Here is a 19,195-nt window from a genome sequence, read left to right as displayed (position 1 = left end):
CATCATAACAGCCGTCTCCTTCCTCCCTACATCTTTGTAATCAGGCTGGCTTTTTTTTTTTTTTTTTTCCCACACTGCCGTTGGATGAAAGATCCCGCCTTTGATTGAAATGGAATCTTCCACTATTGAGCAAGCTTTTGTTGAATGAGTCATCGGGGCGGCTGCTCATTGGCTGAGGCCGCTGGAACCAGGGGATTGCCTGGCGCCGGCTGCAAGGCCCGGCTTCATTCACAGAAACGCTGGCTCGCTCGCTAGCCCTTTCATTCACACAAACAGCATTTCATTCACATTTTGCTGTTTTTGTCTGCTTCTAATGAAGATCACGGTTTGGGAATGATAGGGAAGTTTTGCTTTAGATTTGGGGGGACTTGGATAACCATCACCACCATCTCTGGAGTGTGCATTTGCTGTTGCTATGCCAGCAAGGGGAAGAAAAAAAATGAGTGCCACGCGGCTGCTCGGCTAGGCCTGCGGCCCTGGGAGGGGAGCTGCCGCTCCTCCACGCTCCTGTGTCCCCGCAGCGGGCCTCACCTGGCCCACCTTGAGTGGCACTCGTCACACCCTGTTCCATAAAGCTTTTCAAGGCTGGGTGCCTCAAGTGTCACATGTCTAGCCGTGGGTGTGAGAAGACTAAGGCTAATCTGATAACGTGCTAGAGGTAAATTCATTTTTTGCATAGAAGTAGACGAGAAACTTGGACAGGGAGCGAAAGCGTTTCACTGTGAAGGGCGGCTTCTCTCAATAGACCGATGAAGACCTATGAAGACCGTCAAGAGCCCATGGTGACAGGGGTCAGTGGGTTTGCGTCTCCGCAGACCTTCTGGGGTGGGGTGGAGGGGCTCAATGCTCTGTTCCGCGGACAGCGAGGAGGCCTGTGCGTTTCACTTGCAGCCGGTGTCTGACTCCTGAAAACAAGGCATCCTTCGGCGGGCTTGATGTGTACAGACAGCTGCTGCATTTTTTCCCTTTCTTTCTGCAGGGTTGCAAGCAGCAACCAAAGGGATATTGAAATGTATTTGTAGCATTTCTTAGGCATTTCTCCAGAGCTTGAGCACATTCAGTTGGAATAAAGCTTCAAGCACAGCCCCCCTTTTGGAATGGATTTCTGGAGCTTGTTGCCATTCATCAAAGAAACACTCTTCTTTTTCAGAAGTAGGTTTTCAGCTTAACCCTGGCTGAGAAAGACTGCTGTAAATGATGAGAGAAGAGACCCTCAGTGGCTCTGGGCAGAAGTTCATACGCAGATTTTTTTTTTTTTTTTGGGAGGGGGAGGAACTGCATTGCCACAAAGACTCTTGTCATGGCTGCTCTGTTGACTTGAAAAAAAACCTTGGAGATTGATATTTTATGTTCACCTGGGAATGAATATTTTCTTTTTGGCTATTTAAGAATTCCTGCTGCTTTCCAAATCAAAATTCATGAGGATCCGCTGAAGATCTTATTCTTAAAAATCCTTCGTCACATTTTAACGCTGCACCGTCAGACACTTTTCCAGGCTCACAGATGGGCTGAACAGGGAAGAAAAAAACCCTAGCATAGAATAATGGGTTTCAGAAAGTTCATTTGAAGGAACAGGATTTACCTCTGGCATAGATGTTGAGGGGGGCAGGGGAAGGGGAGGTGAAAAACCAAAGGTTGGAAGGAAATGTCTGGGAAGGTAGAGAAAGGAAATTTGAGAATTGATTGGCTCTAGAGTGCTGTCAGTGGGTGTATGTGGTTTTTTTTTTTTCTTCTTCTTTTTTTTTTGCTACAGGAAGTGATTTGCAGTGCTCACCGAGCCTTTGTTGAGAAGGGTCTCCTCTCGGAGTGAGTCATGCTTTTGCTGTGAGCAGCCCCAAGCAGCTGGGCGCGCAGCAGAGGAAACTATGACTTTTGCAAAGCGAACGTACCGCCCTCAGCAGCCGAGTCCGGGGCCGGGGCTGCGCGGCCGCGGCCGTGCGGGGTGTTAGCGGTGGGAGGCCGGCGCCGCTGCTCGCGCCCCCCAGCCTGCTGTCCCGGCCGCTCCGTCCCGCCCCGGGGACCGCGGCTCGCCTGCTATGCGCGGCAGCCTGCGCCGGGGCCGGCACCTGCAGCGCCCGGGCGGATGCGGCGAGCCCACGGAGGGGCATGCTTCCACGCACCAAGTACAACCGCTTCAGGAATGACTCGGTGACATCGGTCGATGACCTTCTGCACAACCTGTCGGTGAGCGGCGGTGGCAAGGTCTCGGCGGCGCGCGCGGCCCCGGCGGCGGCCCCCTACCTGGTGTCCGGAGAAGCGCTGCGCAGGGCGCCCGACGATGGGCCGGGCAGCCTGGGCCATCTGCTCCACAAGGTGTCCCACCTGAAACTCTCCAGCTCGGGCCTCCGCGGCCTGTCGGCGGCCAGGGAGCGGGCGGGCGCGCGGCTCTCGGGCAGCTGCAGCGCGCCCAGCCTGGCCGCCCCGGACGGCAGCGCGCCCCCCGGCCCCCGCGCCCCGGCCATGCGCGCCGCCAGGAAGGGCCGACCCGGCGACGAGCCGCCGCCCCGCGCCCCGCACGCCAGCGACCAGGTGCTGGGGGCCGGAGTCACCTACGTCGTCAAGGTGGGTGCGGGCGCGGGCCACCGGGTGGGAAAGCCCGGGCGCAGAGGCGTCCGGCACAGTGGGTCGCCGTGGAGGCCAGGGGGTGCGCACTTTTTCGCAGCCAGCTCGTTTGGCAGCGGGGACCCAGCTCAGCAAACGTTCCCATTGCGCATCCAGTGGGAGAAGGTTTGAAATCGGTGACCTCACTGCCCTGGTTTCCCCTGGCTCCGCTCCTTTGGCATGCCTTTGCCACCGAGCTTTGCCCTGTGTCCGGCCAGTACCCCTCTTGGCATGGACCACTCTCCCTGGGAACTGTGCATCACGTCTGCCTGGGGTTCACACTTGGAAGAACTGGGCAGCCCCTGCGATGAGAAAGGCAGGTGGTGTCACTACTTCTCCTGTGTTTGCCCCCGGCGGCAGAGTAGGTGGTTTTATTTCTCCCTCAGCAAGGATTTCCAGCTCCTTGCAGTGCAGCCCAAGTACTGTCCTGTATACCAGATAGCAATTTCTTAGCCAGCAAGGTTTTCTTTGGTTTCTGCCTTTCCTTCCATACCTGCTTTGGTTTACAGCAGCAGAAGGAAATTTGGGACTGTTTTTCCCTGGGGACTCTGGCCTTCCCTTTAAATAGGCTAAAGGAAGCTGAGCCACAGGCTGGAAAGTAGATTTTTTTTTTTCCTCCAACACAGAGAATTATACAATCATGCCTGATGTAGTCCACAAAATTCTTCTCTTATGCAAGTATTCTATGATATTTAAAGAACAAATACTTAGCAGCCTTCCACTGGCCTGCCACATGCTTATCACATCCTTCTGGTCGTTGGGCAGCAGAGAATCACCACAGCGCTCTTCCAGCTGGGCAGACAGCCTTCAGACAGTGGAAAGGGGCCAAAATAACATTATTTCAGACTGGTCAGTCCAAGGCATGACTTTTCGTTTTAAGAGAAATGAGATGCACACTCTCTCTAAAGTGTTGTCAATTGCACTGAGAAATCTGCAGGCTCTTAGTGGATATTAATACTTACTGCCTACAGATCCAGTTTCAAAATTCTACAGACCACATCCCCTGGCAAAATATATCTTGATAATTTTGAACCAAATATTAAAGGAAACAGTTGACTTTGTGGATTATCTTTAAGTATCTCAAAAGTACCAACTGAGGAATGCGATCATCAGTATTAAAAATGGACCTGTTCTCCTTTTGGGTCTCCTTTTTAATTTAATCTTCATTCTTAGCTTCTGAGAGTGAATTAATCATATATTTTACAAAAGGGAGGAAGATCAACATAAAGTATGCACAGCTGGTTGAGTTTATTGTGAAAGAAAAAGGATATTCCTCTTGTATGCCTTCTTTAAGTTACATAACCAGGAGCCGAAAACAAAAGGGGAAAAGAAGAAACAAAACCAAACAACAAAACCCCTGACAACGTTGAGGTTAAGCAGTGATGCCAGAGTATATTACTTGTGGCATGTGTAATATAGTATAATTGCTATCTGAAGAAAAAAAAGAACCATGTTAGACAGACGTTGGCAAAGGTTTTTATACCTGTCATGTTGAACATAGAGGGTAGTTTCCAAATGGAGGGAGAATTTTCAAACTTATGTCTTTAAAGTTTTCTTTAAAAAAACAACTTGCTTTGCTTAAGGCTTTACTCTTGCTTTTTGAAGGATGAAGGCTGACATCCAGTTCTAAATATCAGTTGTGGCTAAAGAAATCTAGTCTACTGTGCTGGGCTATTAGGTTGTGACACCCTCTTCCCCCAACCCCGAAGCAAGAACAGCACTCAAATAAGTGAAAGGCTGGGTCTGCTTAGAGCCTTCTGGATTTGGGGTCATTTTGCTGTGCCAGAGGATTGTAGTGACCGGGGGGGATTATAGCATGACCTGTTAGTGCTCCTTGCTGTCTCCTGGTCCATCTTCAGTGGGGAATGGTGGCGTCACAGGAATATAAGCTCAGGCTTCCCTGGAGAAGTTTGAAATCACACAGCAAAGGAATCCAGACACTAAAGGACAATTTCTTCTGCGCACATTTGATTCACAGTATCACGTGGCCTTCTGTTGGTGCACATTTCTGAATTGCCCTTGTTGAGTTTAGAACCATGAGTTTATTTTCTTGAAAGATCACAAAACTTAAAAAAAAAAAAAAAAAGAAAGAAGAAAGAAACCTGGTATTATTGGCTGATTTGCAAATAGTTTTATTGGTGTCCTTACTTTGAAAGATCTCTGGTAGATAGAAAAAGGGCAGTCTTTATAACTGCTTGTACATCAACAGCAAAATCTAAAGGCTTAGAGTTTGGGAGAGAACTTGTTATTATTCTCTTCGATTTAAATGTATGTCTAAATTAAGGAAAACCCCAAATGTTTTCTAGTTTCCTGGAAGACTCATCTGCTGTATAATTATAGATTTCCTGTCTCACAGACATATCTACCTACAGACAATATTAGGATATTGCACACAGATTTATTCTTTAAAAATATTTCAATATAATCTACTTACATGAAAATGGACATTGTAAAATATAGAAGTCTGGTGTATCAATTAGGAAACACCAAATTGTTTGAATGGCAGGTTGTAATATTAATTAATGAAGGATTTGAAAATTTTAAAATAGTAATACCTGAGCCGCAGTAGAATTCCAAGCTCAGAGCATGTTTAATTTGTCCTTCGTGCCTTCGCTTGAATCTGATGTTAGTAACAGCATGAGATTATTCGAATGAGCAAGGGTCCAGGTTTGTGTTTGTTTACGTCAGGACACCCATTGGTGGCACCTTTGTACCTGCCTCAGTATGCCTGACACTGGGTTTTGTTTTGTGGTTTTTTCTTTTTTTTTTGGTGACACAAAAGGAACAGAACAAGAAAGTATGTCCTTGAGATAAAGGAAAATCATAACAACGAAGAGCAATGGATATTTTCATTATAATTCTATTTTAAAACTATTTACATTTGGGCTTGAAAGACCTAGAGACATACAGACAAGTACTGATGACACTGCTGCCCATTTTCAAATTCTATTGCCTAGAAATCCAAGCTGGTGGGGAGCCTGAGTGCCCATGGGGGCTGCTACTGATTTTTAGCAGGTCCCAAAGGCAATACTGGGATGCTCTACCCACAGATCTGCAGGGCGAACAGTTTAGGAAGGAAAGATAGCCAAGAACAGTTGGGGGTCAGTTCTTTAAAATAGCCACTAGCTGTTGTGGAAGAGTCATTTGAAGCAAGCTTATCTTGAGGTTCAGCCTTGACCGCCCCTGTTGGAAGGCAATACTGTGTGGGCTACCCCTGAGTTAGCTGTGGCCCTCAGTGGGAGGGTTCTCTAGAAGAAGAGTTCGCTTTACAGCACATGACACCACAGGCTCAAAACAGGATCAGGATAAGAAGTGACCACATTCAGGGCTGACCCGAGTGCCCACAGCAAGAATCAGGAGGTCCAGATGCTTGCTGATCACCAGGAACCCAGTGAGAATGTAGGTTGTACTTCATCGCTCAGTCGTGTCCGACTCTTTGCAACCCCATGGACTGTAGCCCACCAGACTGTTTTGTCCATGGGATTCTCCAGGCAAGAATACTGGAGTGGGTTGGGATGCCCTCCACCAAGGGATCTTCCCAACCCAAGGATCGAACCCAAGTCTCCTGTATTGCAAGCAGATTCTTTACCGACTGAGCCAATAGGAAAGCCACCAGAGAGAGTAAGTGATTCATCCTTAAATCCTGTGACAGCCGCCTCAGACAGCCAAGGTTTTGGTCTGCAAAGAGTGGTGCTATGTCTTTACTGACAATAGCTTCACATTATGAGCTGTTTATAGGAGATTTTAATAATCAGAGAACTACTGAGTTATTTCCTGAAGTGCTGGATTGTTTTTCTTTTGGGATGAAGCCTTGTTTTTACAAGAGCTCTTTAAAAATTATTTTGTTTCTCCCATTTGTGACTCTGATGATATTTAGGGTGTATGAATTATTCATTTTATTCATAAATGTTCTATTGCTTTTTATAGGTGGTCTTTATTAACTGCTCTTACTCTAAAATTTATTCTTAATTGGTATTTTTTTTCACTTGCCTCACTGTCTTTAAAAGTATTTTAAATTTATTCTTAGAAAAAATATCTAAAATCTTTTTTCTTTTCTTAGCACTGTATTCTTTTGATAACTATGAGCTAAGTAAGGTCATATTAAACAGTCACCAACAAAGTTATTTCATGTATAGTCATGATATATTATTGTGGTGGGATTGATTGAATTTTATTTTAATTCTAGATTAGTAAGTTGTTCCTTGATGTACAACACAATTTTAAAAGTTGATTATTTTCTTAAAATTGTTGAAGAATCTCATAAATGCATGGCTTATATGTAAACTGTCGAAATGATTTGAAAAACAGTTTAAGAAATTCTTGTGAGATTAGTAGACAAAATTATTTATTTGATCTGGAAAGCATGACACCTCTTTTTTTTTAATGTGACACAAGTATAGCAGATGTGTGAAAAGTGTGTATGTACACACATACCACATCACACATAAACACATACACACATATCCCACACCACACCACACACACACGTACACACACACAGAGTAGACAACTTGTAATGACTTTGGACAGGGTCATTAGAAAATAGTAAATGTTATATTTCCAGAAATGCCTGATTATTTCATTCATTACTTTTACATTCACATTTAAGAGAAAATAATTCTGAAAGACAAGCTTTTGATGAAACTTAAATCTTACAAAGAGTGGACTTCTTGCTCCTTTACGTTCCCACTTGGTTTTATCTTGGAATATATGTCATATTTTCATATTTGTCATATATGATAAATATCATTTGTGCAAAGTTGTGATAATGGGACACTTGGGCAACAGACATGTAAAACATGTAAGAGGCTGGCTGTCCAGCCAACTGGCTTGTTCTGAAGGGTGTGTGAAGCCTGCTGCCCCTTGCTTGGCTGGGGTATGTCCAAGCAGGAACATGGCCTGGATGTGGAGAATCTGCAGGGTGCCTGGACACCAGGACCCCAGATCCATTTGGCCACCTCAGAGTGCGGGGCTCAAGAGGTCAGCCTGTCATGGCTGGGGCAGGTCTTTGCTCCTGAACCTCATGCATCTGGAAGAAAGGGGCCTCCGGCTTGCACCGTGGTCTCGGAGTGTGCTTCCCTGGGTCACGTGCCTGCTGGGTGGCTGCGGCCAAGACCAGACCCCATGGTGCTACTGCCCAGAAAGTTGCATAGGGTTCGGAGGAAAGCACAGTGAGGATTCAGCACTTCAAATGAAAATCCCCAAGGACAAATGAAGTTACATGGAATTAATTCAGAGAAAGATAGTTTCAGATGCAATGCAAAAAATGATCAATTGGGCATATTTCCTGGATAAAGGACAAGAAAAAAATTGAATTTTAGCATAAAAAATTTACAATGTGTAGTGGATGAAGAATGTTTTTATGGTGGGAGGAATTAAGTGTAAGAATGTCCTGCTGAGTGGGTGGATGTTGACTCTGTGTGTGTGTGTGTGTGTGTGTGCGCGCGCGCGTGCACCCATGCAACTGCACAATAATCTTACAGGTTGCTTTTGGTCCTGCAAATTCATAAGCATTGATTTTCAGTTGAGGTTAAAAAAAAACCACATAAAAACCCAACAAATCATTCTGTCCCCATGTGGTTTAGCCTCTTCCCTCCCCACCACCAGAGTGGAGACAATAACCTGCTGATGTGTGTCAGTCTGGGCTTCCCACATGGCTTAGCAGTAAAGGCTCAGCAATAAAGAATCTGCCTGCCAATGCAGGAGACACAGGAGACACGGGTTCAATCCCTGGATTGGGAAGATCCCCTGGAGGAGGAGATGGCAACCCAATCCAGTATTCTTGCCGGGAAAATCCCATGGACAGAGGAGTCTGGTGGGCTCTGGTCCATGGAGTTGCAAAGAGTCAGACATGACTGAGCAACTAATCACAGACACACACACAGACACACAGGCAGACACACACATCAGTCTGTGCCTCCCAGTGCTGGAATTGGCTCTGCTTTCCTAAAACAGAAAGACACTAGTTAAACTTGGAGGGCGAGGGTCAGGAATCTCCACGAGAACCACTGAATTCCAACAAGATGCCGGGTCAAAGGCTGAGTTTCCATGGTTCACGAAGTGCTGTTCTCTTCACCTTGGTGGGGAGAAGGTGCCATGCATACCTGTGATGCACCTGGGAGGAGAGGACCAGTTGCTGCTCTCTTTGGGGAACTGGTTTCCTCTAGCATCTTTTTGACTCTGCAGTGACTCAGGCTGGGATCCGCCTCTGCCCTTGCTCCAGTAGATGATAGCAGTTCAGGGCATCCTTGGTCTTTGGCTCTCAGATTCCAGGCTCAGCCTTGCCTTGCTACTCGACAAGAGAGGTCTGGCAAGTTCCACCACCTTCCAGCTGAGATCTCCGTTTCTAGCCATGGTCTCATCTCCTACAGGAGCTGTAGGGAAACCCGGGTGCCGGAGGAGAAGCTACAGAAACGGGAGAGTCAAGGGGCAGGAGCCTCACCTTATCACTGGTGTTTGTGGTGCTCAGCAGCTTCAGAGCTACCTGAAACCCCTCCAAGCCAAGACTTTCTGAGGAACAGTGTTCAAAGAGCTTGTTGTTATGATGCTCCTTGCTTTCTATATTTATTTATTTATTTATTGGCCACACCACCTGGCATGAGGGATCTTACTTCCCTCACCAGGGACTGAACCATCGTCCCCAGCAGTGGAAGTGTAGAATCTTACTCAGGGAGGTCCCAGCTGCTTACTTTCACGCTGACTTGAAGCCATCCTCGTTTTTCTGAAAATGTTGTTTTGCTAAAGCAAAGGCCCCTCGGAAGAGCCTTTCCTCACTTCTGTCTATTGAATGGGCAGAAAAAGCAGCAAAGATTTCATTCCAAATTTTAAGAAATTTAAATTTGTACCAACTCCACACTCAGTGGGACTTGGCCTTCACCCAGCCTCTCTGCTGGGACCCTTCTGACAAACTTTATTTTATCAAATTCCATTAAACATAATTATTTGGCAGTCTAAAGGGACTCACAGACCAGGTTCAATCCCATTGCTTTTGCAAATATTCAGCATTTCTAATGCCACTTGCCCATATAAAAATCTTCTGTTTAAAAATTTTTTGAAAAACCACAGCACAGCTCTAGCTCTGTTGAGGGAAAACTAGCCCCTAACCTGGTTTTCAACAGACACACTATAAAATCAGGGTCTCTTATGCTTACCCCCAAAGAGGGAGAAACAATGTTTTTATCTCTGGTGATGAAACCATAAAAAGCTGTCTGTTTTTGAGTGTTCTTCATGGTGAAGAACCAGCCCTTTCATTGGCCCTCCTGGAGGTAGATTCAGTGTGTGTGCGCAGTTCGGTTCTGTTGGGACCGCTGTGCTGCCCGGGTCAGATCCTGAAGACCCCTTTCCCTCCTAGGACTTGGCACATACTTCTTACTTCCTTTCCCTCCGGTCCTCGGTTTGGACGCTGATTACTGAGCAGAGGCCTGTTTAAGCAGATGTCCCCACAGCCTGCTCAGCAGAGAGGACCCTTGCCCTCCCCCAACCCTGGGGAGGAGGGTGTTTGGGGGAACAGACGGTTGTCCCCTAATGCTGAATGGTTTCTATAAGTCAGGAAGGATAAGAAAGGCAGCCTCTGAGGCCTGGGACCCATTATCCGATGGGTCCCAGGGCCAGCAGAGAAACACGGTCATGGACTCCTAAGCCCAGTCACTGACGGGCCACCTTCTGTTGCTGGCAGTTCTGCCGCCTTGTGATGTCTTTCACCTGGTTCTTTTGTACACCTTTCTTTCTTTTTTTTCTAAATGTATGTATTACTGTTTGGCTGCTCCCAGGTCTTATTTGCAGCATGCAGGATCTTTAGCTGTGGCATTCGGACTTTTAGTTGTCATAAGTGGAACCTAATTTCCTGACCAGGGACTGAACCCAACCCCCCTGCATTGGGAGGGTACAGTCTTAGAAGTCCCATAAACCGTTCGTTATAAAACTTAAACATGTGCTATGGAGATTTTCAAACACACACAGAGCATACAAAGCATCAACATAAAAAAAAGAGAGGATGGTCTGATGAGCCCTTAGGTACCCAAGAGTCAGCTTCTCCAGCTGCCAGCTCATGGCCTCCCCCACTTCCTGAATCATGCAGGGCTGGGGCGCTCAGACAGAACTCTAGGTTCTGATGAATAAGTTGCAGGATTGGGTTTCATAGTGCTTCCACATCTGGCAGAGCATGTTCAGGGTCACAGGCACTGGGACACCCTTGCATTAGACGCTGTGGTCCCCAGCACGGAGATGGTAGGGCAGCCCTTGTGGTTTCTTCTTTGAAGGTGATGACGTTGGGCTCCAGGAGGCACCACTGGTGGGCATCCCCAGGGGATGGGGTGGGAGCTATACCCCACCACCCACCCTGCTCGGGCTCCTCTGGACCACCCCACCTCTGACTCTCTAGCAACCAGATGACCCTTTGAGGAACAGGTTTTCTCCCAAACTTTTTATAGCAGTGTATTAGTCCAGGGTCTCCAGAGATAGAGAACCAATAGGATGTACGTATAGGAGGAGATTTGTGACAAGGCATTGGCGCACGTGATTACTGAGAAGTCCGCAGGGTGAGTCAGCAGGCTTAAGACCCAGGAAGAGACAACATTTCAGTGTGAGTCCAAAGGCAGGAGAAAGCCATTATCCCAGCTTGAAGGCCGTCAGGTAGGAGGAATTCCCTCTTATCCCAGGGGAGTGTCAGTCTTTTGTTCTATTCAGGCCTTCAGTTGATTGGATGAGACCTGCCCACATTAGGAAAGGCAGTCTGCTTTACTCTGTCTGTCCATTTAAATGCTAAAGTTATCCGTAAACACCTTCACAGAAACGTCCAAAATCACTGTTGGTCCACATCTGGGCACCTGGTGGCCTAGCCAAGTTAACACATAAATTTACCATCACAGGCATAGCCACAAACTTTTGGAGTCTCATCTAGGATGGCCACCAGTTCTCCCAAACAGTTAGGGAGATTCATGTGCCCTGAAAGAATGGAGATGAAAGATAAGAAACGACTAAGTAAATCTCCTGGAAGAATCTCAGGTTTTCTTACCATTTCTCTGGGCACCAAATGGAGACAACTTTAAAAATTCCTCAAGCAGGACCTCAAACCAAAGCCCTGGAGTATGAGACAGATGAACTATGACCCCTGCACACCAGGAGAGCTGTGGAACAGATCTTTATGGGACCAGTGGCAAGAGTGTGTCTGTGGTTTGACACTTGCTCAGAGTGAAGGCCTGATAGATGAGGTGTCACACCTAACATTATCACCAGAGGCCAGAACAAGTTCACTGGTGGAAATACAGCCCCTTAAGTGTCTGTGTACAGGCTCTCAACCGGGGACAGAGGCTCTAGGAGGGAAACAGATGTTTCTAGATCCATGTGTTATTGTTGTTGTATAGTCACTTAAGTCATGTCCACTTCCTTTTGTGACCCCATGGTCTGTAGTCTGCCAGGCTCCTCTGTCCATTGGATTCTCCAGGCAAGACTACTGGAGTGGGTTGCCATTTCCTTCTCCAGGGGATCTTTCTGACTCAGGGATCAAACTCATGTCTCCTGCGTCTCCCACCTTGGCAGGTGGATTCTTCACCAGTGAGCCCCTTGGGAAGCCCCTCTGGGAGTCATTACTAAAATGGAAAACCGTGTATTTTTTTTTTCTGACTTGCAAATAATAATAATAATTTATAGGCTTAGTTTTCTCAATTTAAGAATTGCTCTCATAGATTTTTTTTTTCCCTCATAGATTTTTAAAAAGTGGTTTCATGTGAGCTTCTGTTTGTGGCCTTGAGCAAATTAGAGAATGAAGAGTATATATTACCGGACAGTTGAAGTAGCTAGGGCTGGTCTCTTTCAGAAACTGGACTTTGTGTGAAAGGCTGATCATCACGTGGGCAAGATGGCCTGAGTCCTGGGCCAGAGGAAGCACTGTTAGACACTCGAGACTTTCCTGAGCTCACATTCTGAGAAGCTTCTATCTTTTGTCCATGTTCTTGTAACTGATGGAAGCTGGGGCCCAGTCTAGAAATCCCGATTCTCGCATGTGTCAGCCTTGGTTGTCCCTGTCTGGTTCTGCTGGCTTCACTCCTTCAGGAGCCCCCCTTCAGACTCTCCTCCTGGTCTCTGGGCTAGAGACATTGCTTTTAAAATCTTAAATTATTATTATTATTTTGAGGGCCTCACAGTGTGGCATGCAGGATCTTTCCTGACCAGGGATAGAACCTATGCCCCAGCACTGGAAGTCCAGAGTCTTAACCACTGGACCACCAGGGGAGTCCAAACACTGCTTTTTAAAAAATTATCTTATTTATTTATTTGGCTGCAGCCAGTCATAGTTGCAGCACTCAGCATCTTGAATCTTTTTTTTTTTTTTTTTAATATTTATTTATTTATTTGGCTGTGTCAAGTCTTAGGTGAGGCATGCAGGATCTTCAGTTATGGCATATGGGATCTAGTTCCCTGACCAGGGGTCGAACCCAGGCCCCCTGTCTTGGGAGCTCGGAGCCTTAGCCACTGGACCACCAGGGAAGCCCAACATCTTGAATCTTCATACAGCATGAGAACTCTTATTTGCAACATGTGGGATCTAGTTCCCTGACCAGGGATAGAACCAGGACCCCCTGCATTGGGAACATGGAGTCTCAGGCACTGGACCACAGGGAAGTCTGCAAACACTGCTTTTTTTAAAAAGGATGGTTGTTTGTGAGGTGATTGTGGCTGCACTCTCTAAAGGACCAAGCTGTGAATTTGTTCATTGGAAGTAGCAACTCTTGTAATAAATAATAACCTTGTTTGCAGAGTGACTTAGTACTTATTCACTAACATGGGAGAAGAAAATAAAATCATCAAATGATGGCTAAGAGGAGGGGAGGTTCTGATGTTCCAGTGTGATCCACAAACTCCTGTCCTTTAATTGCATTCCCCACTTCTGTTGCGCCCTAGCCCCGCCCCACCCTCTCTCACTCATGCACTATCTGTTGATTAAGACTCCCAGGGCAGGGATTTGCTGAGAAAAGTTAACACCTGGCTTTCTGGGCAAAAACATGATTTATGTGCTGTGTATGTGTGTGTGGGCTCAGTTGTGTCCAACTTTTTGAGATCCCATGAACTGTAGCCCGCTAGGCTCCTCTGTCAATGAATTTTTCAGTTAAGAATACTGGAGCGGCTTGCCATTTCCTGCTCCGGGGGATCTTCCCAGGGTCTGCCAATTCTTGTGGTGTAAATAGTTATGGGAGGTGGGGAAAGGTGTGTAGTAACACAGCTTTGCAGAGTCTTAACTTCAAGGGTGTGGATGATACTGACATGTCACACAATACTTAGAAGTGCTGAGTTTTGAGTATTACTTTTTATAAAATATAACTGATGGTTTGGACTTCCTCCTTAGGCTGTGCCACGCTCAGTCGCTCAGTTGTATCTGACTCTTTGCGACTCCAGGGACTGTAGCTCTCGGGGCTTCTCTGTCCATGGGATTCTCCAGGCAAGAATATTGGAGTGGGTTACCATGCCCTCCTCCCTCCTTACGCTGCTTGCACCTAAAACAAATCCCCCTCCAAATATCTCTTCTTCCCTCTCTTCTCCACCTTCCTCATTTCACTTTCTTTCACCTAAGTCATGCCAACATGAGACAGTTGACTGCTGACCTGTGGACACAGTCTGGAAAAGGTTCCTTGGTGACCCCCTATTTATAAAATCGAAAACCCACTTCATCTGGTGCTGTCACCTCACAGCCTCTCTCCCAGACTCCTGGCATCTGCTGTGAAGGTTCTTCTTTGCTTTTTCTCCTCATTTCTATTCCTGCATTATTTATGAACAGTCTTACCCTCTCTGTTCCTCTTCTCATTCATTAACTCCTCCATCAATCTACTAACCAATTATTTTATTCAGTTAGTGTTTATTGAGTTCCCATCCTGGGGTAATGTGTTGGGGATAAAGAGGTGATTAAATAAGCACAATTCCTTCTCTTTTGGTGTCAGTGGTGGGGACAGAGGAGAGAAAGTACCAGGAGATCACATTGGTGGTGAGGATGTGGAAATCAAGGATGGCTTCTCAGAGGAGGTGATATGGAAGTGGAGCCCTAGATATCCAGGAAGATGGATAGAATTGGTATGCAGATGTGTTCGAGCATGAGTGAGTGTGTGTGTGTGTGTGTGTGTGTGTGTGTGTGTGTGCGCATGCATGTCCCATTCTAGGAGGAGATGGAAACTGACAGTAGCCAATGTAATTAGTGTATTGAGTCAGGGGAGGGTCCCCAGGGGCTGGCCAGCACCAGACAAGTACAGTAGGAAACCACTGAAGATTTTCTGAAAGATTATTCTATCTTCTGTGTGGAGAACAGATTGGAAGGACAGGAACAAAAATAGAGACAGTTGAGAGGTAATAAGGAGGAGTGATGGTGGCTTGGACCAGTGTCATAGGTCAAAGGCCAGTGGCATATGTTGGGCGCAGGTCTGTATTGCTCACTGTCCATGTAACTTGCCCATCCTCTCTTTCAGGGCCCCTTAAATGAAACAAATCTCAAACTGAATTCATGACCTTTCCCACCTCAGTTAATAGTGTCATTGCTTACCTACTTCTCAAATTCATGACCTCAAAGCCATCTTTGAATGCCTCCTTTTCCTAAACTCATTGTATCTGTTCAATCACTGAACTATCATTTCTACTCCACAGGGTTTCAAATCTTCTTTTGCTTTTCCTTTTGCCCTAATTCATACCTTCACCATTTCTTGCTGTGGTTATTACAGTGAACTAACCAGTCTTCGATGATTGCTTTGGGAAAGACTCTTCTTTTTTAAATTAAATAAAAAAGATGATATAGTCTTACTTAGATGTTTCAGAGTGTCCCCTCAACTGCCTTCCCTTCAAATTTTCTTCCTTTCATAGATAATCACCATCACCTGTTTGCTATTTGTATTTCCAGACACACATATGCACACTTTTTTCCCTTCTTTTCTTTTATCTTTTCTTTTCCCTTTTTGTTTCACAAAGCAAAATATTCTACATACATTGTTCTGTGACTTGCTTTTTTTAAAATTTAATATGCCTTGGAAATCTTTCAGTATTAGTATTTATAATTCTGTTTCATTCTTTTTGGCATTTGCTTAATATTCATGCACAATATACATGTATGCACGTATGTGTGCATGCGTGTGTGCTAAGTTGCTTTAGTTGTGTCTGACTCTTCGCGACCCCATGGACTGTAGCCCACCAGGCTTCTCTGTCCATGGGATACTCCAGGCAAGAGTACTGGAGTAGGTTGCCATATTCTCCTCCAGGGGATTTTCTCTACCCAGGGATTGAACCCATGTTTCTTATGTCTCATGCATTGGCAGGAAGTTCTTTACCACCAAGCCACCTGGGAAGCCCAATATTCATGTATATGGAAGTGCTAATACTTATTTAGTCAGTTCTCTATTGTTAGACATGTAGATAGTTTCCAATTTATCACAGTAAAATAATGAACATTCTTCTACACACATATTTCCGTTTGGGCAAATACTTTTGCCTGTGTGTACAGTAAGTTTTAGCTAATATTAATCTTTTCCTATGATACTTGTGGGACATAGAGAACAGTGATCAATTCTATTGATGAAGGTGACTTTTTCACTCCTGGCTACAAAGTGAGCCCTCTTACTTAACTATAAAGGGGGACATTTACTGTCATATACCCTTTTACAAGTTAAGAAACATTTCCTATAACCTTAGTTTTCAAAAACTTTCAAATCAGTTTCCAGGATCTAGTGAGTAAATATATGTTTTTTTGCATTCTGTTAATGTGGTGAATCATTTATCTTTGTAAAATGCATATCTCATCTTCTTAATTAAAATCTCTCTGTTGCTTGCCTTTGCTTATGGAATTCAATCCAAATGACACCCAGACTTTCACGATTTGGCTTCAGTTTAGCTCTTGAGCTTCAACTCTTGCCCCTCCAGTGTTCCAGCCTCATAAAACAACTTGTTTTCCCCAAACCAGTTGCAACTCTGGCCTTAGTTCAAAGCCCATTTTCCCTCTCTGGGCCTCTTCTGTCCACTCCATCTTGGCCTGGAATAACGCTGTTGTTTTTCTGTCACTCTTTCATGCCTGACTCTTTGCGACTCCATGGACTGCAACACGCCAGGCTCCTCTGTCCTCCACTGTCTCCTAGAGTTTTCTCAAAATCATGTTCCTTGAGATGGAGAGTGCACTAACTCTGTTAGCTTTCAAGAACTTGGGGCAGCTGTTCCCTCCTGTCTCTCTGGTGAGGTAGAGTTCATGTTACTCCTCAGGGTCTCCACAGCCCTGTAGGCGTGTTTTTGTGTTCATCAGTTCAATCCATGCTGAGTGAGAACCTGCCAGATACATGTTGCTAGAGTTCCTGCAAACCTAACATGAATTCAATGGTCCCTGCTTTCAAGAAATCATTCTCCAGAGAAGGGTTACTTGGCCATGCATTGTGGAAAAGGAGGTCAGCTGGCTCTCCCCAGAATGTCCCTGGGTAAAGAGCCTGTGACAAACATTTACTACGTGAAAATGGAGGCATCCAGGGGGCTGGAGGACACTGGGGTGTATGACAGAGCAAAAGAGACTGGTTAGGAGGGTGACCTGTGGGCCTGTCATATCTGGTTGGTGATTAAGAATGTGACTTCAGAGAGGCACATTTTGACCTCTGTTCTGTTTAAAAATCCCCTGATGATTGTTCTTTCTGTGAACTGGCATGTATGACATAGCCCACCCAAAGTCTTTACAGGCTGTTCCCTAGATCAGAGGCCTTATTAGCGGACCCATGAATTCTGTTTTATATTGCTTTTTCTCTAACGCTAATTGCAGAAGGATTTCAATAAGAGAATCAACTTAATGAGAGCCATGAATAATCATTATTAGGTTAAAATGTTGTATGACCAAATGTCACCAGGACATTTCCAAACAGAAAGCTAAACTGAACACTTCCACATGCTCCCACCTCTCATTAAAGCATGTGGATTTATGAAAAAGAATGAGGGAAAATGGAATGTATCAACAAGTATTTTCTGAGGACTCAATTACTTGCCTTGTCCTGTGGAAGGTATTGTGGATTGTGAAAAAGGTACATGGTGATTTTACAAAAGGAATTTGTGATCCAGTTGAGAAGGAAAAGCTGCTCCATTTTAAAAAGAAAGAAAAAAAATTCATGTTCAATAAGGCACTAATGGCATAGTGAGAGATTGGTGGTGGCTGGAATTATCAAGAAAGGCTTCACAGAAGGTGTGGGATTTTTCTCTGGGTCCTGAAAGACTGTCCAGATCTGGGTGGGTGGAAGGGTGGAAGGTGTTCAAGCAAGAAAGCCAGAGTGAGAAACACTGTGGAGGTGGGAGTGGGCATGGCATTTGACTAGGGCTTGGCCACAGTCAGAGGGATGGTGAGAGGTCAGCTGCCATTTCTAGCCTCTTAGAGTCAGGATGCTATTTAATGGAGGGACCAGTCTAAAGCTGGTCCTTGTTGGATTACACTTGATGGCTTCCCTGATCTTCATTATTAGGTTACAGAGCTTGAGGGAGCTGGAGGAATGTTTCCTTTGCTTTCTTCTCTCCAAGTTAAACATTTCTCACTCAATCAACAGTCCCAATCTCATGATATCCTGGATTCTATTTGTTTATGTATTAGTTTGTTAATTACTTTTAAGAGACATTGCTCATGTGAAAAATTTGGTGGAATTGCTTGGATTAGTGTATATTCTATTTTTAGAGTTTTGTCCTGTCCTAAGGATAATTTAGAACTGGACATTTAGAACTAGACATTTAGAACTGGAAAAGTTAGAACTAGAGATGGAACAACAGACTGGTTCCAAATCAGGAAAGGAGTACATCAAGGCTGTATATTGTCACCCTGCTTATTTAACTTATATGCAGAGTACATCATAAGAAATGCTGGACTGGATGAAGCACAAGCTGGAATCAAGATTGCCAGGAGAAATATCAATAACCTCAGATATGCAGATGACACCACCCATATGGCACAAAGTGAAGAAGAACTAAAGAGCCTCTTGATGAAAGTGAAAGAGAAGACTGAAAAAGTAGGCTTAAAACTCAACATTCAGAAAACTAAAATCATGGCATCTGGTCCCATCACTTCATAGCAAATAGATGGGGAGACCATGGAAACAGTGGCAGACTTTATTTTGGGGGCTCCAAAATCACTGCAGATGGTGACTGCAGCCATGAAATTAAAAGATGTTTGCTCCTTGGAAGAAAAGTTATGACCAACCTAGATAGCTTATAAAAGCAGAGACATTACTTTGTCAACAAAGGTCTGTGTAGTCAAGGCTATTGTTTTTCCAGTAGTCATGTATGGATGTGAGAGGTGGACTATAAAGAAAGCTGATTGCCAAAGAATGGATGCTTTTGAACTGTGGTGTTGGAGAAGACTCTTGAGAGTTCCTTGGACTGCAAGGAAATCCAACCAGTCCATCCTAAAAGAGATCAGTCCTGAATATTCATTGGAAGGACTGATGCTGAAGCTGAAAGTCGAATACTTTGGCCACCTGATGTGAAGAACTTACTCATTGGAAAAGACCCTGATGCTGGGAAAGATCGAAGGTGGGAGGATAAGGGGATGACAGAGGATGGCATCACCAGAGGCATCCAACTTGATGGACATGAGTTTGAGTAAACTCTGGGAGTTGGT

At 45.2% G+C, this 19,195-nt stretch overlaps 1 protein-coding gene across 3 annotated transcripts in view; it reads left to right on the top strand.

Moving 5' to 3' along the window:
* Positions 1-368: 368 nt before the first annotated feature.
* SHC3 (SHC adaptor protein 3) overlaps positions 369-19,195 on the top strand; it is a 179,806-nt gene continuing 160,979 nt past the window's right edge. Inside the window, exons 1-2 of one of the 3 annotated variants that reach the window (XM_043927465.1) lie at positions 369-658; positions 1,754-2,562. In XM_043927465.1, coding sequence (XP_043783400.1) covers positions 2,107-2,562 — 456 coding nt within the window. In that variant the 5' untranslated portion in view covers positions 369-658; positions 1,754-2,106. Of the gene's footprint in view, positions 659-774; positions 2,563-19,195 lie in introns of those variants that run through there. The other 2 variants (XM_043927466.1, XM_043927464.1) reach the window with 2 other exon arrangements.

This window comes from Cervus elaphus, chromosome 16 (genome assembly GCF_910594005.1).
Source record: "Cervus elaphus chromosome 16, mCerEla1.1, whole genome shotgun sequence".
In the NCBI taxonomy this organism is placed as follows: Eukaryota; Metazoa; Chordata; class Mammalia; order Artiodactyla; family Cervidae; genus Cervus; species Cervus elaphus.
Note: the sequence above shows the minus strand (reverse complement) of the source record. Positions and strands in the feature narration are given on the sequence as shown.